The 23,073-nt window shown below is 45.9% G+C and overlaps 1 protein-coding gene across 10 annotated transcripts in view; it reads right to left on the bottom strand.

Annotated features, from left to right (window-relative positions):
- RIMS1 (regulating synaptic membrane exocytosis 1) overlaps positions 1-23,073 on the bottom strand; it is a 400,438-nt gene that overhangs the window by 139,594 nt on the left and 237,771 nt on the right. For 8 of the 10 annotated variants that reach the window (XM_044292437.1, XM_044292436.1, XM_044292439.1 and 5 more), the window contains one exon: positions 16,155-16,267. The exons of the other annotated variants lie outside the window; for them this stretch is intronic. In XM_044292437.1, the coding sequence (XP_044148372.1) occupies positions 16,155-16,267 (113 nt within the window). The remainder of the gene's footprint in view (positions 1-16,154; positions 16,268-23,073) is intronic. 10 annotated transcript variants of the gene reach the window in all.

The raw sequence follows: 23,073 nt of genomic DNA, 5'->3' as shown, positions 1-23,073 counted from the left end.
TCTAAAAATTATAAACAGGGGCACGGTAATGACTGAACTGAGTTCTTTTAAAATGTGTGCGTGTAATCCATCTGGACCCGGAGCCTTGTTCACATTTACCTTATTTAACTTGGCTTGGACCATATCTACAGTTAGCCAATTGATTATGTTACTGGATGTACTAACAGTCCTGGCACCACAGATATCAACTCCTTTCTCTTCTTTTGTATATACAAAGCTACAAAAAAAAAAACATTTAGTAACTCTGCACTTTCCTGATCTTCAGTGATCATCCCCTATTGCCATTATTTAGAGGACCTACCTTCTCTGACCTTGGTTTTTTAGCAATTATATATTTAAAGGATTTTTGGATTTGTTTAGCTCTATTTTGCCACCTGCTGTTTGTATTGTATTTTTGTAGATTATATCTTTTTTTTCTTTCTTTTTTTACAAATTTTATTAAAGGATAACTGTCATATTATATATATATATATTTTTTTTTTTTTGCTAAGGTGTAGGGCAAGTAATAGGTAAGAATTTTGCTATGGACTTTATTTAGCCAAAACGTTTATTTTTGGTAGAAAACTGGGGCTGAAATGGCCCTTAGCAGCAAAGAGCGTTGCTAAGGGCCATCCGTCCATTAGAAAAGAGGGGCTATGCAGACGCTGTGCTTCTGACTCGTGCTTCCGTGGGAGACAGAAGGCTGGTGTCACCACCAGACATCTGAGAGGCTCTGACAGACGTTCTTCAGAACCTCCTCCTTGAGGTTCCTTTTGTTTTGCTTTCATTTTCTCATCTCGTTAGCCTCTCTCAGCTGTCATGTAGTTGCACTGATTGCATCCCTTTAAATCCCTTCCCATACTGCATCACTTTGCGGTTTATACAACTTCCTGGAGTGTGTGGAAGAAACTCTCCTCCGCAGAGAGAAATTACGATGTGGGAGATAGGGAGTTGTTGGCCATCAAGTTAGCTTTTGAGGAATGGCGCCATTGGCTAGAGGGAGCCAGACACCCTATTACCGTGTTTACTGACCATAAGAATCTGGCCTACTTGGAGTCAGCCAAGCGTCTGAACCCGAGACAGGCCAGATGGTCTTTGTTCTTTTCAAGGTTTAATTTTGTTGTCACGTTCCGCCCTGGGGTTAAGAATGTGAAGGCGGATGCCCTGTCACATTGTTTTCCGGGAGGTGGGAATTTTGAAGACCCGGGTCCCATTTTGGCTGAAGGCGTGGTGGTCTCTGCTCGTTATCCTGAATTGGAGGCAGAGGTTCAGGTAGCCCAGTCAGAGGCTCCTGATCTTTGTCCTCCTGGGAGGTTGTTTGTGCCTTTCGCTTTAAGACACAAGATTTTTAAGGAGCACCACGATACTGTCCTTGCTGGGCACCCAGGGGCAAGAGCCACAGTGGATCTCATCGCTCGGAGATTCTGGTGGCCAGCGCTTCGTAAGTCGGTTGAGGGTTTTGTGGCAGCCTGCGAGACCTTGTCATGGAACCATGAACCAGACGTACAACAAGAGATGAGTGGAAATAAGAAGGCTTTATTGAAAATAAAGCTGTAAGGCAAAAGTCCAAACGGATGGCTAAACCGAAGCAGGGTCTTGCGAAACCAGAGATCAGGAACCAGAAGGGTAGTCAGATGAAGCCAGGATCAGGAACCAACAGGGTAGTCAGACGAAGCCAGGATCAGGAATCAGCAGGGTAGTCAGACGAAGCCAGGATCAGGAACCAGAAGCAGCAGCAGTCTTAGAAGCATGTGAGCACAGGAGGACCAAGCAGGGAACTGAAGCCACAGACCTCCTATATATATGAGCTAGGCATCCAGCTCCTCCCAGTGGGAAGGAGGAGCCGCAGGGTGGGAGGCTACAAGAAACCCAGAAACCAAGATGGCCGCCAGCACATGTCAAACGAAGGAGAACAGCAAGGAGGTAAGACCATGACAGACCTGCACTCGTGCCAAAGTCCCTCATTCACGGCCATCAGGTCCTCTCCTTCCGTTACCCATTCCTTCCCGTCCTTGGACACATCTGTCCATGGACTTCATTACGGATCTGCCTCGTTCCTCGGGGAAGACTGTGATTCTGGTGGTGGTGGACCGTTTTAGCAAAATGGTGCATTTCATTCCTTTTCCTGGCTTGCCCAATGCTAAGACGCTGGCGCAGGCATTTATTGATCACATTGTCAAATTGCATGGTATTCCTTCAGACATAGTCTCTGATAGGGGCACGCAGTTTGTTTCCAGATTCTGGAAGGCTTTCTGTTCTCGCTTGGGGGTTCGGTTGTCATTCTCTTCTGCTTTCCACCCGCAGTCGAATGGCCAGACAGAGCGCGTCAATCAGAATCTGGAGACATATCTGTGCTGTTTTTGTGGCGGAGAATCAGGAGGATTGGTGTTCTTTTTTGTCCCTTGCTGAGTTTGCTTTAAATAACCATCGTCAGGAGTCCTCTGATAAGTCACCATATTTTGGTGCATATGGGTTTCATCCGCAGTTTGGGACATTCTCTGGAGAGGGGTCTTCTGGTTTACCTGATGAGGACAGCTTCTCCTCGTCTTTGTCATCTATTTGGCAAAAGATTCAGGATAATCTAAAGAGCATGAGTGAGAGATATAAGCGTGTGGCGGATAAGAGACGTGTGCCTGGTCCGGACCTGAATATTTGGTGATCTGGTGTGGTTGTCTACTAAGAATATCAAATTGAAGGTTCCCTCCTGGAAGTTGGGTCCTAAGTTTATTGGGCCTTACAAAATCTTGTCCGTCATCAATCCTGTTGCCTACCGTCTAGATCTTCTTCAGACTTGGAAGATCCATAATGTTTTTCATAAGTCCTTATTAAAACCTTATGTCCAACCCATTGTACCCTCGTCTTTGCCTCCTCCTCCGATTGTGGTTGATGGTAATCTTGAATTTCAGGTCTCTAGGATTGTGGATTCTCGTGTTGTCCGCGGTTCTCTCCAGTACCTCGTTCATTGGGAGGGTTATGGTCCTGAGGAGAGGATGTGGGTCCCAGTGACGGACATTAAGGCTACTCGTCTCATCAGGGCTTTCCATAGGTCCCATCCTGAGGTGGGCTCTGAGTGTCCGGAGTCCACTCGTAGAAGGAGGGGTACTGTCACCACCAGACATCTGAGAAGCTCTGACAGACGTTCTTCAGAACCTCCTCCTTGAGGTTCCTTTTGTTTTGCTTTCGTTTTCTCATCTCGTTAGCCTCTCTCAGCTGTCATGTAGTTGCACTGATTGCATCCCTTTAAATCCCTCCCCATACTGCATCACTTTGCGGTTTATACAACTTCCTGGAGTGTGTGCATGCTGGATGCTACTACTGAGTCTTCTACAGATAAGTTTTGTTCATTCATTTGTGTTTTCCTGTTTGCTGGATCCCAGGTGACCCTGACTCCCTCCGTATCAAGTGTAGGGAGCCGGTGGTCGTGTCCCCTCACTATTATAGGGTGTTCAGGTGTTATACAATTGAGGAACAAGGATATGCGATCATCTACCATTGAGATTTTTGCATAGGCTGAGCAGTTAGGGAGAGAGCCAGGTCTGTTGCAGGGCTCTCCCTTTGGTTCCTTAGTTTTGGATCCAGTCAGTCGGATCTTCATTTTGTGTCTTCTAGTCTTCTGTACACCTTCCGTGACAGCTGGGCACAGGAGTCTTAGGAGTTAAAATTACATTTATATTCCCCCTTTCTATGCAATCTAATGCTCCGTTACATTCACTGACCTGCGATCCCCGTGATAATAATTCATGAAGCAGCCGCCGGCTCACTGCGCACAGTGCTTCTACTTCCGGTGGCTGCTTCATGAATTATTATCACAGGGATCGCAGGTCAGTGAATGTAACGGAGCATTAGATTGCATAGAAAGGGGGAATATAAATGTAATCTATACATTGTACAGGACACAGGAAAAAAAACTGTAAATATGATTTTAAATTTAAATGTCTCTCTCTGTAATTGGGGAACTTGCTCAAATCAATCAAACAATGCACAAAGAAATTCTATGGCCTTGTGTTAAAGCACAGCCTAGTGTTAAACTATGTAGTTATCTGTAATTTCGATACTTCTCTGTAATTTTACAGTACTCAGCAACCCTAGCTGCACTCGCAAACCTCGCTTGCAGTTTCTGTGGCTTGGTAGCAAAGATTCTTTTTTTTTTTTTTTTTTTTTTTTTTTTTTTATGATTTTGTAAAGCAGACAAATTAGGCTACTTTCTCACTAGCGATTTTACTGGATCCGTCAGGGTTCAGCAAAAACGCTTCCGTTACTGATAATACAACCGTCTGCATCCGTTATGAACTGATCCGGTTGTATTACCTTTGACATACCCAAGACGGATCCGTCATGAACTCCATTGAAAGTCAATAGGGGGTCATACCGGATCCGTCTTGCTCCGCATCCGAAGACGGAAAGCAAGATGCTGCGGTTTGCTCTCCGGTATAGGAACGCAACTAAATGGAACAGAATGTATTTTGGTGCATTCCGTTCTGTTCAGTTTAGTTTTGTCCCCATTGACAATGAATGGGGACAAAACGGAAGTGTTTTTTTACGGTATTGAGCCCCTATGACGGATCTCAATACCGGAAAACTAAAACGCTAGTGTGAAAGTAACCTTAGTAGAGGATTTTATGAACTTTGTACAATTTAAACTAAAGGTCTCGATAACATGAACTTTTATGGATCTTTCCAAAGTGTTATGGTTTGATGCATGAAGCTGGTCATGAGTGTAAAGCGGTAGGTGGCATTTTCACAATGGGGCAGGTATGTCCATTCAGAAAATATATGGGTATGTAATTATAATAAGATTTATTTTAAAATTCAGGCTTTCTTTGCGCATGTCAAAAGTCTGAAAATTGTTACAAAATCCCTGGCAGTAAATGGATTTGAGTGTATGTTCAGCAGTAAAAAAAAGTTGTTTCCCTTCAGCAAATGACATTTATCATGTAGAGAAAGATAATGCAAGGCACTTACTAATGTATTGTGATTGTCCATATTGCCTCCTTTGCTGGCTTGATTCATTTTCCCATCACATTATACACTGCTTGTTTCCAGGGGTTATGACCACCTCACAATTCAGCAGCGGTGGTCGTGCTTGCACACTATAGGAAAAAGCACTGGCCTCTCTGGTGGCCCGGACTGTGGGAGTGCGCATAGGCATGCATGCGCAGCAGCTCCCATCCTGGTCACCGTGTCTGCACTGGAAACGAGCAGTGTATAATGTGATGGAAATTAATCGAGCCAGCAAAGGAGGCAATATGGACAATCACAATACATTAGTAAGTGTCTAATAAAAAAAACTTTGTCTACATCATAAATGCCAGTTGCTGGAGACAATCCCTTTAAGGTTTCCCAACATTCCTTGCTGCCTCACTCTCTGCACATAGAATGCTCTTTGTGGTGCATTTTGTGAAGTGTTGTTTGATATCACACAGTACCAGTGCCGGACTGGGCGATCTCAGTAAAATTTATTTTGGGTGCCATCTGTATAGATACATTCAAATATTACCTGCTCACACGGCAGCAAGAGGCTACCAGATGACTGAATATGGGGGTCCCTGCAACAACTTTGAGAAGGTAGGTCCTGGGAAGAAGAGGACACTGGTAGCTTTCCCCTATACCTAGAAGTCATCTCATCTCTGATCGTGTCTATAATAATAAACTGGGGAGTTTCTGTAATAATCTATAAAGTGTTTTATATGACCATTGGCTGGTGGAGGTGCTGTACATTGAATATATGTATGTAGTGCAGTAAGTCTACTGTGTTCTGTGCCACTTGTGCAGGGGGTGGGAGACTAGCGGCCCACCTTCATCAGGGGCCCACCGGGGGATTCACCTGTACACCTGTGGGCCAGTCTGAGTCTGCACAGTACAGTAATCTGTATAGCCACTAAACAAACTACAATGTAACACATAATACAGTGTGTACAATTTATTAAACCCATTACCTGTATGCATTTTTCCAAATTGTTATAGTTTGATGTTAAATTGTAGGGTGGACATAAGTATTTCCTTTCAGATGTATACTTTATTCAGACATCAGATTAAAATCAGATAAGGGCGGAAAACATCCCGATAGAAGAATCTCTGCTTTCTGAATAACACATTTTAATCTATTGGGGCTGGAGAGCCACATTTCCATGATGTAATGAACTTGCAGACCTGAGAACTGGCTCAGTGACTCAGGTAAATGCGCTGGGAAGCTCATAAACTTTCCTATCATGCAACACATGTCCATTATTCCCTGCCCGGCAAAAAGTTGCTGAATGAATAACCCCATAGACTACCATTGTTCTGAAAATGGATGTGAGATGGCCGTTAAAAAAAAAAAACTCCATTACACATCCATTTTTCGCTGTCGCATGAACATAGCTTCATTGTTCTGGGCAAATGTATTCGGAAGAAACTTACACTGTGACTGAAAGAAAAATCTAAAGAATGAATGGCAAAGGTTTGTAAAATCCAGCAAGAAACTTTGGGTCTGACAAAATAATAACCAAACTTATACTTTCCAAGCCCCCTTCCATCCAACACTATTGCTCCATTCTCTTCCAAAAGATGCAGCCAGTGACATTTTATTATGGCTGCAGTGGTAAAATCTCATACACTGCTGCAGCTAATCGTTGCCCTCAGCAGTGTAGGGCAGTGATTGACTGCAGCAGTGTACAAGGTGTAACTGCTGCAGTCAAAACAATACGTCACTGGCTGCAGTGGTAAAATCTCATACACTGCTGCAGCTAATCGTTGCCCTCAGCAGTGTAGGGCAGTGATTGACTGCAGCAGTGTACAAGGTGTAACTGCTGCAGTCAAAACAATACGTCACTGGCTGCAGCATGGTGAAGAGGACAGGGCAGCACTGGCAAGGAGGCGGCTGGGAGGGTAAGAGTACTTATCAACCCAACAGCAGTTTCATGAAATAAATAAAAAAACTTTAAGATCTTCATTATGACAAACAATTCTGCTTCCAAATCATAAAAGAAAAAATAAGTCCATGTAGCAAATGGCTGAAGATGGAAGACCTTACACAGTTATTGCACATACAGAGTCATGAATTCCATTTTTGTCTACCCTTTGTATGCATCTCTCTTTATAAAGCATACCTCGTTTTGTCTTCAAAAATACCTAAAAACGTAAAGGTATAAAGCTAACCGAGCGGTTTCCATAGATATTTTTACTGTAAATTTAAAGGGAACCTGTCAGCAATGTTCTCATTATTAAACCCCTAGTATGATGCAATAGGGCTCGTAAATAAATTCCTTTGTACATGTGACTCTGTAAAAAATGCTGGTTATCTGGGCTCTGCTGCAGCGGTTACTAGTCACTGAGTAAGCTGTCTTATGGACGTCCTGCTTGGCAGAGCTAGAGCTGGATTCACACACTAGCTCAGACGAACACCATGTCTAGTGAAATCCCCAGTTTATCAGAATGTATCTTATAGTAGTTTTCCAGGAGTATAATATTGATGTACTATGCTCAGGACAGGACATCAATATTAGATCTGTGGGGGCTAAATCCCGGCACCCACCACTTATCAGCTCTTTGAAGACCAGTGACATCACATTTGTCAGTCACAGGCCTATATGCAGCTCAGTCCCATTTAAGTGAATGGGCCTTGTCGGCAATAGTGATGAGTGGAAGGGGCAGTATTCGAATTTGCGATATTTCACAAATATGTGGTAGAACATTCGGCATATATTCGCAAATATTCATATTTGAGATTAAATCTGAAATGTTAAAAATCGCATAAGATTATAATCTGCAGTGTAAAAATCGCATAATGCAAAGTGGGTAAAAAACAAATATATAGAACTATAGAATATAGTGCTATATATTAGTTTTTCAGAATATTCGTAATTTTTTTCCATCTGAAGTGAACAGTCATTGGCCCACAAGCAACTTAAGCAGGTAGGAATCATGACTTCAGATGGAAAAAAATTACGAATATTCTAAAAAACAAATATATAGCACTATATTCAATATAGTGCTATATATTTGTTTTTTAGAATATTCGTCATTTTTTTCCATCTTATCTCTTGATTCCTTCCTGCTTAAGTTGCTTGTGGGCCAATGACTTATTGGCCCACAAGCAAGAAGCAGGGAGGAAACATGTTTTCAGATGGAAAAAAATAACGAATATTTAATATAACGAATATATAGCACTATATTCAAAATATTCACAAATTCTCGAAGTTGCGATATTCGCGATAAATATTCGTAATTTGAATATTCACGCTCAACACTAGTCGGCAATGCTAAGCACAGACACTATACGACTTATAGCACTGTGCTTCGTATGCTGTGAGGAATGCTCACCGGAGCACCGAGGACTCTTCAGAAAGCTGATCAGTAAGGTGCTAGGAGCCGACTCCAATCGATCAGATATTAAAGATCTATCCTAAGGATTGGTCATCAATATTGTAGTGCTGGAAAACCTCTTTAATAAATTGCACTCAGACGCTAATATTTTTATTCTATTTGTTGTCTAAGTGAAAGAACAAAGCCCATATTCCTAGTGCTGTGATAAAAGAAAGCCATAAGCATTAGATAGATTTTAGACAAATGTGCATATTGTGTCGGCAGAGGAAGATTCTACAGATCCTTCCTGCCACTTATCTTCTAGCTTTTCCCCATCAGACAATATCTGGTGGTTTTCTGGCATGTCCCATATACTGAAATTCACAGGAATCTGTAATGTCTTTGGGCAGCTTAAAGGAGTTTTCCCAGAAGGCCAACTTATCACTTATCCCCAGTGTGTCATTGGTGGAAGTCCAACGGCTCATGAAAACGGAGATCCTGTATCTCCCATCTGAAGGAAACAGTGGTCGAGCATGCTCACTGCCACTCTATTCAAAGTCTTTGTGACTGCTGACCATAGCAAAGTCCAAACAGAATCAGAAACTCCCCTATGCTGTAGATGTGTGATAAGTTGTTTTTCTAGGACAAGTGTAAGGCCGATTCATTGGCCTGTATTTGTGGGAGGGGCTTGGTTGCCTACTTCAACGGCCAGTGCCCTCCCACAAATCGTACGACGTGCAGAGTTTTGCAGGAAGCGTGCGCTCGTACCTGGCATCTTTGTCTTCAGCAGGCAGGTGAGTGGAGTCCGGTCGGCTGGCCCCTAGGTGAGTGGGGCTATGCTCCGGACCGCGTCGCTTCTTTTCCTCCAGGCTGGGGGCGGACCGCACGGAGGCCAGGCTCCCTCATGCACCATGTCTGGCCGTCATTCAGGGGGAAGGGGGGCGGCGGCGGAGCCGCGGCGGTATCTGCGCCCCCCTCCTCCCCCCGTCCACACAGGGATCCCGAACACTGCCCTCCTCCGGCGGGGGGGCGGAGCCACGGCGGGGGGGGCTGAGCCACGACGGTGACGAGCTCCCCTCCTCCCCTCCACACTGGGCTCCGGAACAGTGCCTTCCTCCGGCGGGGGGGCGGAGCCTCGGCGGGGGGGCGGAGCTACGATGATGCCGAGCTCCCCTCCTCCCGTCCACACAGGGTTCACTGCCCTCCTCCGGCGGGGGGGCGGAGCTACGATGATGCCGAGCTCCCCTCCTCCCGTCCACACAGGGTTCCCTAACACTGCCCTCCTCCGGCGGGGGGGAGGAGCCACGGCGGGGGGCGGAGCCACGACGGTGGCGGCGCTCCCCTCCTTCCCCGCTTACAGGTCCACCACGTTCCACTTCACCAGCGGGGGGCGGGACACTCGATGGAGCAGGGCCCCCCCCCACCCCTCCGATCTGGCCAGCGTCGCACTACCTCCCCACGTGGTGGGCGGGCTCAGCCGGCGGTGGGTCAGCCCCCAGATGAGGGGGGGCGCCCCCGCACTGAGCGCCCTGCCAGGGAGCGAGTGCGGCGCCACGGGGCCACAGTTTATCCGGATAAGGGGGGGGGCTGGGTCACATGAGGCCTCCCCCCTGTCCCGGCTCCTAGATGCCAGGGGGCTGCGCCGTTTCCCCACGTGGTGGGTGTGCCCAGCCGGCGGCGGGTCGGCCCCTCGAGCAAGGGGGGGCACCCCTGCACTGGGCACCCTGCCAGGGAGCGGCGTGACCCCCCACGCGGCTCGTCTCAACCGGTGAAGGGTGGGGGCCGGCTCATATAAGGCCCCCCCCTGTCCCGGCTCCTAAATGCCAGGGGGCTGCGCCGTTTCCCCACGTGGTGGGTGTGCCCAGCCGGCGGCGGGTCGGCCCCTCGAGCAAGGGGGGCACCCCTGCACTGGGCACCCTGCCAGGGAACGGCGTGACCCCCCACGCGGCAACATTCATTTGACCGATGTGGCGGGGCCCGCGTTGATTCAGGGGCCCCCCCGCACCGGTTTAGGCCAGAGGGCTACGCTACTCCCCACGCGGTAGAAGTGCTCAGCCGGCAGGTGGGCAGGCCCTGAGCGACGGAGGGCACCCCCCGCACTGGGCACTCTGCCAGGGAGCCGCGCAGCCCTCCACGTGGCTCACGTTCTGTGTTGGCGTGGGGCAGGGGCCAGTGCGCTAGAGGGTCCCCCCATTCCGGCCACGGTGCCAGGGAGCTCCGCGCTCCCCACGCGGTTATCGTGGTGGAATGCGGGGGGCGCATTGGCCATGCTCTGCGTTTTCACTAAAGTCTGGCACGGGCCGCCGTGCCACCTAGATAGGCAGGGATCCGTGACAACGCCGGAACGGTCGTGGGGGGTACATCTTAGCCAGTGACTAACCCCTTCTACCGGTCACCTGCAGCTTACAGCTCATGTCCAATCATTCCATGTTTTACCTGCACGGTTCCGCATGGCAGGCACGATCCACAGTTGACACCTTCATTGTTTGCTTCCAGGGTCCAAGTTGTCTTGATCTCATTACGTAATTGTGGCTTATCGGTAAGGTAGTAGGGGTTCACGTGGGGGAGGGGAAAGGAAGTGCCCATCAGTGGGTTATGTGTCTCACGCATTGTCTCACGTCCAGGTTGTGCTGTTTCACGAACTTTCTGTGGTGGTCAGTGTAGATTTCTGAGTAGGTAAGTAGATCATTTCCCCCGTATTGTATTTCCGGGTGGCGGTTCCTGGCCACTCCCTCACGGTTCCTTTTGTGTCAGTGTGCATAGCTACACGGGGGCAGTACACCTTTCCCTGCTTTGCGTGCAGTTTCACGGATACTGGTGGTCGTCCAGTTTAGCCGGTCACTTATGTTACTGTTTCCACAGCTGTGATGTCACACGCATCAGACATCATCGAGGCGTCCGTGGACGAAAACGCAGCAGGAATGTCTGAGGGGGGCAGTATTCCGTCCCTACGTGCATGGACCATTCCCAAGCTCATGTCGGAGCTAACGAAGAAGGGCGTCCCTTTCCCGGCTTCCGCCAGGAAGGCAGAGTTGTATCGACTGTGGAAAGACTCTTTAGTGCCCAGTAGTGACGATCCCCCTATGGCCACGGTGCAGACGTCACTCGCGCAGTTGCACGTCATGTTGAACAGTCTGACTTCGGTAGTAGTCAGATCCCGTAGGGGATACCCGTTCTGTCCAGGCCATCCCCAACGTGGCTCCATCTCATTTCGTGCCAATCAGCATCAGGAAAGACATCCTTGAGGGTAGGGATGTTAACCTCGCTTCATTGCTGACAGCCTCCAGAGACTTGTCTGACAACAAAGTCATAGCTTGCGGGGAAGTCTCGGTGGTGCTGAGAGGCCGTGACCACAGGCTTAACCGCAAGCTAACCATCCCAGAATTTGTCATGGCGTTCAGCCTTTTAGGGATGTTATATGTTCTGCCAGGCCGGACAGGAGGGAGGAACTCGATCTGTACCTCTTTCGGGTTACAGAGTTGGGTTACAAGTATGGAGGAAATTCGCTTTACGACTATCATTGTTCGTTTTGGCCAAAGCAGCAGCTGCGCTTTCCCAGTTCCAACATGTGACAGATTGGTCCAACTTAGACACAGAACTGTTCTGCAGGCACTTTGCTGGCCTGAAAGCTCCCTCCTGTTCCGCCTGTCAGTCCTTCTTCCACTCGGTAGAGTGGTGTCACTAGTCAGCCGCCAGTACCTCATCGTACCCGTCCAGCTCTACAGCTGGACCACTCGATGTTTTCAGACCCCCCCAGCTCCGTGGACAAGCTAGGTCGGCCCATTGTTCAGCTAGGTAGGGCTCAGATCTGCCAAGAAAGTTGAGGGCCCGTCCACAGTTATCACCTTTCTGGGCATTGAACCAGACTCACAAGACATGTTAGCCAGGTTACCTTCGGACAAATTGATGAGGATCAGAGAAGTCATCCACAGGTTTGCAGTCACGACCGTGGTCACTAAGGCCGATTTGCAGTCACTACTGGGCATGTCAAATTTTGCCATGCGCATCATTCCGCAGGGCAGGGCGTTCATATCCCGCCTGTTGGCGCTCCTGGCCACGGCCCGGAGCAGGACAGCCCAGTGTGTCTGGATAGTCAGGCCTTAGCTAATCTCCACATGTGGGATCAATTTCTTTGTCAATGGAATGGGGTGTCCTTGTTCAGTCCCGAGTTGTCGTGTAATTCTCCTGTAGTATTTTCAGATGCGGCCGCAAGCTCAGGTTTGGCCGCTATTTTTGGCACCCACTGGGTCGCGGGCGAATGGCCTGCCGAGGTGAGACAGATCCCAGGTTTCCTCCACTCCTCGGTACTGTTCGAACTGTACCCCATTGTGGTAGCTGCCTACATATGGGGCAATCGTTGGGTAAATCAGTCTGTTCTGTTTGTGTCTGACAATACAGCAGTGGTAGACATTGTAAACAGTGGGTCGTCTAGATCATCCCATGTTATGTGTCTCTTGAGACGACTAGTACTACTCTCCCTACATCACCACTTCCATGTCCATAGCGCGCATGTGCCAGGTTCACAAAACGTGGCTGCCGATGCCTTATCAAGGGCTAATTTCTCCCTTTTCTTACAGGTCATGCCAGAGGCAGATGTAGTGGGCGCTACCGTCCCTCCTCACGAATCCTTAATCCTAGCGTGACTAGTCACCTAGAGACGGCCCACGCCTTGATTTCCAAGTCCCTTTCCCCCAACACCACCAGGGCATATACCACCGGGTGGAAGGCGTTTTGCAAGTTTCAGGGGGAATGTCCTCAGGAGGAATCTAGTTGTAGAATACATCCTGGCGTTCATTGGCTACTGCCACTCAGAACTAAAAAACTCTCTCCTAACACCGTGAGATCATACCTGTCGGGAGTGCAACATTTCTTCTCCATCAATCATCCCGAACGGACATCGGTGTTCTCCATGCATGCTGTCAAAGCCGCACTCGAGGGTTTGAGCAAATGCGGGCCCCAGGGCCAAGTACGTAGGCAGGCTGTCACAGGGCTCCTTTTCGTAGACTTTATGACGTTCTGGATAGGAATCCTTTTGGGGTTCTACCCAACCTGGTGCTCAAATCCGCCATCTATCTAGCTTTATGGCTTCTTGAGGCCTGGGGAGTTCACTTGTTCTCCTGGCAGCAGCAGGTTCTCACAGTCGACCAGCTGGTCCAAAACGCCGAAGGTTACGTGCTGCTGCTGAGGACGTCCAAAACCTCACAGGTGGGGCCCCCAGTACCGGTGTCTTATTTCCCGCGTCTCATCAATGGTGCCCTGTCACAGTTCTGTCAACTACTATCAGCCTTGTCAGGGTCCGGGCCAGATAGTCCATTATTGCCCTTTGGGGTGGCGTCACTCACCACCCATCAGTTCGTGTCCCACGTACGCTCCCTGGTGGCCAGCTTGGGCGGCGACGCCACCGCGATCTCGGGACATTCGTTCCGCATAGGTGCTGCGTCCGCGGCTTCCAAGAATCAGGTGCTAGCGCATGTTATTCAGAAATTAGGGCGTTGGCGCTCCACGTGTTTTAGCCGTTACTTACCTCACCCGAAACTGAGATGTCAATAGCTTTCAGAGTCTGGTTTGTAATCACGTTGTAATAAAGTACTCCTGCCTACCGGTATGTCTTTTGCCCTCTTTCAGGCGTCCCTCCACGACGCGGTTACGGCACAACTCTGACCGCTTTAGAGTAGGGCATTCCAGGTAGATCTCGGTACGTTCCTGGTTGCCACGACCACAAGTGTAAGGCCGATTCATTGGCCTGTATTTGTGGGAGGGGCTTGGTTGCCTACTTCAACGGCCAGTGCCCTCCCACAAATCGTACGACGTGCAGAGTTTCCCCTCCCACCCACCCTTTTCACCTGTTACTCTCAAAGCGGATGCCCTCTTTCAGGCGTCCCTCCACGACGCGGTTACGTTACAACTCTGACCGCTTTAGAGTAGGGCATTCCAGGTAGATCTCGGTACGTTCCTGGTTGCCACGACCACAACTCTTTTAAGCCTTGATCAAGCAGGTGGTAACATTTCATGTGTAGAAATAGTGCTATTACTGTCCATGGGCTGAGTCTGGTACTGCACCTCTGCCATTCAACGGACTGCAATACCAGATACCATCCATGAACAAGCATAGTGGTGTTTTTGAAACAAAGCATGCAATCAATTTTTTCTTAGTTCATACACTCTTATAGTAATTCTTACTAACATAACATGTTGTGCTTCTATTCGGTCCACTGATCTCAAGCACATTTTGTAATTATCACCTCAGTTATCTTCATATTTCATATTATCTTAATATTATTGTGTAAGATCAAAAAAATCATGGGGCTATTTAATGAACCAAATCTTCTTAAAAAAGGCCCCACTAATGTATTTTATGGCTATAGGTTGAATTAATCTGTCAGTATGGAAACCAATTGAGGTTCTCTATACATGTTTTAGTGATCTCATCTACCATGAGGACTTAACTTAGATGGGTCCTTACATTTGCATTATACTATACCTGTATAGCAGAATCCTTACCAATGTCTACTTCCTAATACTTCTATTTGGCTTGGGATAGTCTGAATTAAAGGGGTTCTGTGTGCTTCTAATATTGATGACCTATCCTCAGGATAGGTCATCAATATCAGATTGGCAGGGGACCGACCGACACACCTGCCGATCAGCTGTATGAAGAGACGGCGTGCGCAGTGCACACATGCTGTCTCTCGTCTCCTTTCCTGCTCACCGCTGCTGTCTATGGCAAAGTAACAGCGAACAGAAAGAGAGACGGCACGTACCCACTGCACACGCCATTTTCTTATACAACTGTTGTATGACCCCCGCTGATCTATCCTGAGGATAGGTCATCAATACTAAAAGCCTAGACAACTCCTTTAAGTAGCTAAAGATGACCCGCCAAAGTTTGGTCACCTTGCACCAGTCCTTTCAGGATATTTTGAGCCAAGAGAAAAGGTGAGGAAGGACACATCTACACATGATGACCTCAGTAATAGCTTTACTTTGTACTAATGAAAAATGGTCTTGGATAATAAGAGGAGTCCACAACCAAGATGGTGGCAGTCATCCCCACAGGTAGTCAGCACTTCTTAATAATGTCAAGTAGGTAGGTATGTCTACTGTCTGAGGGGATAACTTTTTATGGAGTCAGTAGCAAAGGCCAACATATGCAAATGGTTAGTCATACAGTTGGATACATCTGCTATCAGTCATACCATTAAAACCACTGACAGATGAGGAGAATAGCATTGATTATCTTATCATGGCACCTTAGTTGGTTTTGGAAGCAGAAAAAGTGGCCATGCATACGGAGCTGTGTGACCTTGACAAGGGGCAAATTGTGATGGCTAGAAAACTGGCAGATCTTGTGTTTCCTGTATGCAGTGGTAGTGATAGGTTGGCGAAAGATTAAGGGCCGCCAAGGCTAACTAATACATGTGGAGGGTGGGCTTACTTTGAGACTAAAAAATAGTGCGCAAAAATAGTGCCTCTTAGATCACACCCATTTCTTATAAAGCTCCCCTTTTCTGATAAGCCTCACCCCTGTCAAGCGATTTGAAAAAAAAAGTGTAGAAACCCTAGTTGTGCCAATATTGCACCACTTTTAGACAGATTCAAGGCACAGACACATTAGTATATCTGGGCCACAGTGTATTGCAGCTTACCTGCAAAGCACACAATATTTAGTTTTAATGTTATGGCTGATTGGTGTACAATCAGCTAAATGCATCTCTGCGAATGTAATGTCCAAAAGTGACGTGAGCCTGGCTTTAGTTTTTATATTGGATATTTTAATTTCTTATAAACAAACATTCACATATTCCACAAAAATAACCCTCGCTAAAAATCCTTGCAAAAATGACCAATATAAGCTTATTTCATATATCAAATCCATTTAACGTTGTACTTACTTTAGAAAATTGCTCTCTCTCCAGTTCTTGACTGGAACTAGATCCAGCTGTCTGCTTATATCGCTGAACCTTTATTTTCATTTGTCTTGCACGTTCTTCCACTAACAAATTTGCTGAAAAAATATGGATGCAACTTATTTAATAAGAAGTAATGACAGACAATATAAAATGATAGACGTGACGTTTTTAGCATTATATGGTTTTTGACAAATATTTGCTGCATTTCCCAGTCGAGCATTTTATGTATTCATTAGCATTTATAAGACGGCAGCATCTCACGTAAATACCAGCAGCCTATCCAATTTACTAAGCATCATAACCATTAGAAAACAGATTTGCTCTCCCTATGCTAGGATAATAAGAACATTTAACATGTAAAATGACTCTCAAGCAAGTTATAATATACACAACTTCATTACTTATAACGGTATTAGTCTTCCTATCATAAAGTTTACTGAAATTTCATACATACATATTTGCTTCATTAGGGTGCATAAAAGTATAATGAAAACTGAGAGCATATGGGCGAGATATGGAAGCAATAGTATATTATAACAATACCGTAACATCAACAGTAGTTCATACATTAAAATCACAATTATAGAACCAAACTTTGTATTTAAGTCATCACACCTTCACTTTACCTTCTCTCTAGCTTAAAGCGGTCTTCCAAGTCTTTTATACTGACGAACTATCCTCTGCGCATGCCAGTGCCTTCTCCAACAGCTAATCGGCGGGTGGACCCCCCACGATCAGATACTGATGACCTATCTAGAGGTTAGGTCATCAGTATAAATGCCTTGGAAAACCCTTTTAAATCCTTCGTATGTACGGCACCATCCACAGAGGAATTAATACGCCTGATGAAGGGTACTTTCTTATGGTATTTGCCATGAGGAAGGACCATAGCAGTCTGAAACCTGTAGGTAGAATTATCCATATGTAGCACTGTCTATATGTGTGTGTTTTTTTAAATGTATTTTCAATAAAGAAGAAATATTTAGTTTACCATGGGTGACAGATCAGTCTGCAATATGTTTGTGGACCGAGGTGACACTGAGGGGGTGATGTGACCCGTGCACAGAGAACAGGTAATCCGGCTTTAACAGACTGCTGCTGTGCACACGGTACTGTGTACTCAAACTACTTGTGGGATGGAATAAGACCTATGACAAAACTTGGCACGTCTGTTAGGTAGCCCATAACAGGACACCAGTGGGCTGATAGAGGGAGCTCTTCCCGGTGACAAACTCCTAAGAGCAAATGTCACAACTGACTAAAACTCCAACTCAGTATTCTATGGTTGGCATGTCATCAGTCCCAATTATGAATTGGAAATAAATTTAATGGGTAACAGCCTATGAATTTGTCATCAATCTGCAGGTTCACCCACTGCTTGCTACTGGACTTGTTTTGTACTAGACAGGGATGTGGAGTCTAGGGGATTATCTTCTCTTCACCCTTAAAGAGCACCTGTCTACAAGTTGAACCCTATTAAGCCAGGCTTACTGTCTTATAGAATTGATCCTGCTGATTAAAACGATACCGGTCTTGTGAAAAATCTGTTGCAACGTTCCTGAGAAAATGAGGGCTTCATTGCACCAGGGGGTGGGGCTAGAAAGCAGCGAAGCGGAGGCCACCAAGAAGCTAGGCCCAGTCCCTTAGTACACTGAAGTTCTTATTTTCTTAAAGGGGTTGTCTAATTTTTCCATTCTATTATACACTGCTCATTTCCACGAGTTATGACAACCCTGTAATTCAGCAGCAGTAGTCGTGCTATAGGAAGAAGCTCCAGCCTCTCTGGTGGCTGGGACGTCGGGAGTGCACATAGGGTGGCCCTTTTTTCTATAGTGTACAAGAGCGACCTGGATTAACTTTCTCTATATGATGAATGCCATTTGCTGAAGTGAGACAACCTCTTTAAAGAATAAGGGGGACATTTATTTTCCACACCGGTCTTATTTCCCCCTGTACTACTGGAGGAAGCTCCAAAGTTATGTGGAGGCGCAGGCCTCTACATTACTTTGGTGCATCCTCCAGCAGGCCATGCGACAAACTTAAAGGGGTTGTCCGGGTTCAGAACTGAACCCGGACATCCCTCCATTTTCCCCCCGGCAGCCCCCCTGACAGGAGCATCGGAGCAGTTTATGCTCCGATGGTCTCCTTTGCCTTGCGCTAAATTGCGCAGGGCAAAGGCATTTTTAGGAGTTCCGGTGACGTAACGGGGCTCTCCATGGGGCTGACAGGAACCCCGGTGACGTCACCGGCACTGAAGGGCGGGATTTAGCTCTGCCCTAGCCAGTAAAATGGCTAGGGCAGAGCTAAAGCCCGCCCCTCAGAGCCGGTGACGTCACCGAACACACTGCCGGGCGGAAGTTACAGCCCGGCAGTGTGTTATTTAAAACAAAAGAGCCCGTGCCCTGCGCGATCTAGCGCAGGGCACAGGAGCGCATCGGAGCATGACATGCTCCGATGCTAGGCTCAGGGGGGCTGCCGGGGTGAAAATAACGGTATGTCCGGGTTCAGCTCTGAACCCGGATAACCCCTTTAAATCTACACCACCACCCTTGCTGGCGTAAATTTAAGCCATTTCACACTGGCGTGGAAAATGATAAATGAGCCGGACCTACCGGCCCGCCCGTTTCCCTGCCCCTTTTTTTAACACCTAGGAAAAGTGATGAAAAGTCGAGAAAACTCACAGATTTTGCTGTGAAATACTGTGCGACAAAATCTGCGTCTTGAATACGCCACTACTGTGGTGTATGACTGTTAATAAATGTACCCCGTCTTTTTTTCTCAGGAACACTGCAGGATCTTTGGGTACTGTGGTTGTCCAGTCCAATGCTGTTAGTAGCAACAGTTGTTAGAGGATAGGCTGATAAGCCAGAAGCACAGTGCAAAAACCAACAGGTAGATTCGTAACTGGACAAAGTAACAGGTCAAAGCAGGAGGTGATCCTCACAGACCACTAAATAAGCAAAGTCAAGATGAGTGGAGATTACTATCAAGGTAATCAGCCAAGCCAGTAAACATCTTACGCAAATGGGTGTTGTTAGGTTATCAGTAACATGGGAAATCATGGTGCTCAGAGCTGTGCTAAGCTAGAAAGCAAAGATACAGTTGTGTGACATCAGAAGAACCAGCACTCCAATAAATCCAGTGTATACAGGTAGATCTTTAAATCACAGACAGTTCCATACAGAGTTTCCTACACCAGCAAATACCATAGGAGAGGAGTCTCACATTATGATTTAAAGGGAAATTAAACCCTAAAAAAACATAAATAACACAAATAAATTTAATGATCCATAGTGCACACACTGCTATGTCTACAAGGAGCGCCTCAAATTGCTATCATAAGCAGTTTAGGAGAAATCTTGCTGATAAAGTTTTCTTTCCCCCACTCTTCTCCATCTTCGGCTACAGAACGGCTAGGTGAAGGTGTCTTATGTCTCACACACACAGTGAGCACAAAGTTCAGGAGAGGGACGGGGTTTAACCACATGGAAGACAAATCGATCTGCCTGCACTGATATATGAGTTCCTGCCCCAACTCCCCTGAGATCTATGATCTGACTCCCAGTCTTTTCTACTTGCTCCTTCAACTCCAGCTTCTATGCTGTGCTGTGTAGTGAGAGGTTAGTAGTTTCCTTCTAAAAGTTGTCAAATACTAGGAGTTGTAGTTCTTTCCTTATACTCCCTTCGTGCAATATCCTCTGATAGCCCATAATAACATCCTTGAAATGTTAAGACTTCTAGTTCTCTTCTCCATTTAATGGCCACTGATGCCCCCATAATAACAGTCTGGACATGTAGTTTATGTCCAGACTGTTGTAGTTCTCTACTCTTATACCTGTCTCCTTGTAATGTCCACTGATGCTCCATAACAACAGTGTAGACATGCTGGAAGTTGTAGATCTCCTCCTTTATACCTCTCTTGCTATAATGTCCACTGATACCCCATAATGAAAGCATTGTCCTCTTGACTTATAATGACTTACCTGATCACTAGAGAGGACGAGCTAATTGATTTCTAACAGATGGGGAAGGTTTCCATCAGAAAAGGCATTTTCTCTCACTGACATATATTGAGGAGAAAGGGGGAATTACGTATCTTAGTATATTTAGTATTTCCTAATCTTTTAAAGATCAACATACTTGTAACCCACCTTTTTCAAGATCCTGAAACGCAAAACTGCCTAGCTATGCCACTATTTAGGAGTGAGGAGTGGGATTTTTTTAGGTACATTTAGTTTTCCTGATGATAGCATGAGAAAGAAAGCACTGCGGCACTCACCACTGGTCACAAAGTTGCTGTTTGCAGTTTATTTCTCAATGCACATCGTGGACGTAGACAGTACACAGGTGAATGAATAGACTACAGCTGTTTTGCGCTGTTTTGCATTTTGTCAAGGCTTGACAAAGCGCAACACAGCGCAAACAGTGTTCTGTCTGCATCCACGATGTGTATTGAGAAATAAACTACAAACAGCAACTTTGTGACAAGTGGTAAGTGCCGCGGTGCTTTCTTTCTCATGCTATCACCATAATCGCTATATATCACCGATAGAGCACCACCGTGAAGGTTCGGGATCCAAGTGTTTAAAGCGCTCCAGTGACTACATAGGCACATGTAGCAGTGCTGGTTGCGTTCTTTCTCTCATTACTTGTAACATTTAGTTTTCCGCAGACTCCATTACAGATCTATATAGTAGTAACCTAGCTTTTCCAGGTACTTTAAAGGCAAATCTACCTAGCCATGATGCTAGTTAGGAGTGGGGAAGGGGATTTATCTTGATAGATTTTGTATTCTGTAGTTGATTACAGATCCACATGGTTGTAATCAAATCTATTTTGTGCTATTACTAACTAAGAGATTACTTCCAACAAAATGACCACACTTGCTGTGTTGACAAAATGTATCCAGACTAAACCACGCCTCTTCCCCCGATACTTTCTGGCGCAAGTGCACTAGCATGAGAGGGATAAGAAGGAGGGATTGTAAGCATGGCTGCAGCCTGAGAGAACAATGTACTGCTTTTCTTTTGTATTTTTCATACTCTACAATTGTGATATCTAACAAAACAAGAACAAATAACAAAGACACATAAGGAGATTATGCTACATTTTGTTGATTATCCTTTTTTCTGTTTGGATTGTTTTTGTTTTAGGGATAAAAAAAATTAATTCAGCCAAAAACAAAGTTTTCAATATACTCACCTAATGCTGTTCGGGTTCCCTGTTACATCTGTTTGCAGACCTGCATGATAACTGTCACATGGTCAATCATAGGCCACTGTAGTGATGTGTCAGTCAGAATGATGTCACCAGGGTCCCATAACTGACCAGCCCACTTATAGCCAGTTTCACATAATAGCACACAACTTTTGTATGTGCAGGAAAAGAGTGAATAAGTCAAACATATCCAAAGAACCCCATTCCCAGACACAGTTCAAAAGACTGTCCCATTGGTCTCTACTTGTTTGGTACTGTTTTCTGCTGTATGGACTAGCACAGCAGACTGCAGTATTCCATACTAAGGCATCCAGTGAAAAAGTATACATACAATATACTTATATTTTACAATTAGAGCTTGTAGTCGACAGATGCTACTGTACACTTATACCTTCAGCAATCACTGCAAAACGCAATGTAAAGCGGGCCTTAGTAATGGGTGGTCCCTATGGACCACAAGTCATCATTCCTGTATCGGAGGCTTCATGTCTTTATCTGAATGAGACGGAGTGTTTAAGGATTGTGAGAAGAATCATCTGCCGGTAATTGACTGTGGATAAGCAAGATCAGTTTGCTTTTTCTGGTGTTACAACCCCCTACTGATGATACGAGAAGCGCAGATCAAGAGTATATTATCATGAAGCTAGAACAGCAGTGTGGATGAATTGAAGACATAGGCTAGTTTCACACTAGCGGCAAGGAACTCCGGCAGGTGAACAGCCTGTCGGATCCGTGCTGCCACGAGTGCACGAGTGCCCCCGGACTACCGCTCCGGCGGCAGCACAGCAAGCATGCCGGAGTTCCTTGCCGCTAGTGTGAAACTAGCCTTAGCAATAATTTTTTCTGCTAGTATTGCTCTATATTGCCATACACATTAGTCTAAAGTATATCAAAGTAGAATATTTCAACCAAAATGATTGTTCATCCGGTAAAATCTTTCTTAAAGATCTTTCATTGAAATAATGTTCTCAGAAAGATCTTTTGCCAATTGCCCGTTTTCTAAATGTATGGTCAGTTTGAACAGCTATAATGGCCAATATGAACTGAAATGTGTATGGCTGTGTCTGAGAAACAATTGTTTAATAGATGACTGTTGGTTCAACTGCTGTTCTATCTAATTTGTATGGCCACCTTAACACCAAACATTCTTTGGTGTTTGGTCTTGTGCTCTACCATTCATTGTTAACCCATGACAGTGGGTTATCAATTGTTTTTAATCACCAACATAGATTTGTAAGACTAAAGACTATTGGGCACATTTATTGAGACTGGCGTTTTAGACGCTGGTCTTAATAAAGACCCATAGCTGGCGAAGGATCCGCTGGAACCATGTAGAGGCGCCAGCGCCATTTTAAACGTAAGCCAGCTTTCTTGTTGTCTTACATTTAGCCATTTCTACTCCTGAAACAGGTCCCCTTCCCTGCCCACACCAGTCCACTGCCGTGAGCGGGAAAAAGTCACTGAATTTTTTTATGATTACATTTTACTCATTTGGGCCTACATATCCTTTCCTCTTCAGACCAATTAAAAAATATTTTTTTGCTCAAAATGAGTACAAGTCAATAATAAAAAAAATTATTCCCAAAGGTGTCTATAGCCTTCAAGGCCTCAAAAACTGTAATGGAGTTCTAGTGGTTCTGAGTAAATTAGAATATTGGAGGATTACCACAATAATATGATATTC

Source organism: Bufo gargarizans, chromosome 4 (genome assembly GCF_014858855.1).
Source record: "Bufo gargarizans isolate SCDJY-AF-19 chromosome 4, ASM1485885v1, whole genome shotgun sequence".
Lineage (NCBI taxonomy): Eukaryota > Metazoa > Chordata > Amphibia > Anura > Bufonidae > Bufo > Bufo gargarizans.
This window is presented reverse-complemented; position numbering and strand designations above follow the sequence as displayed.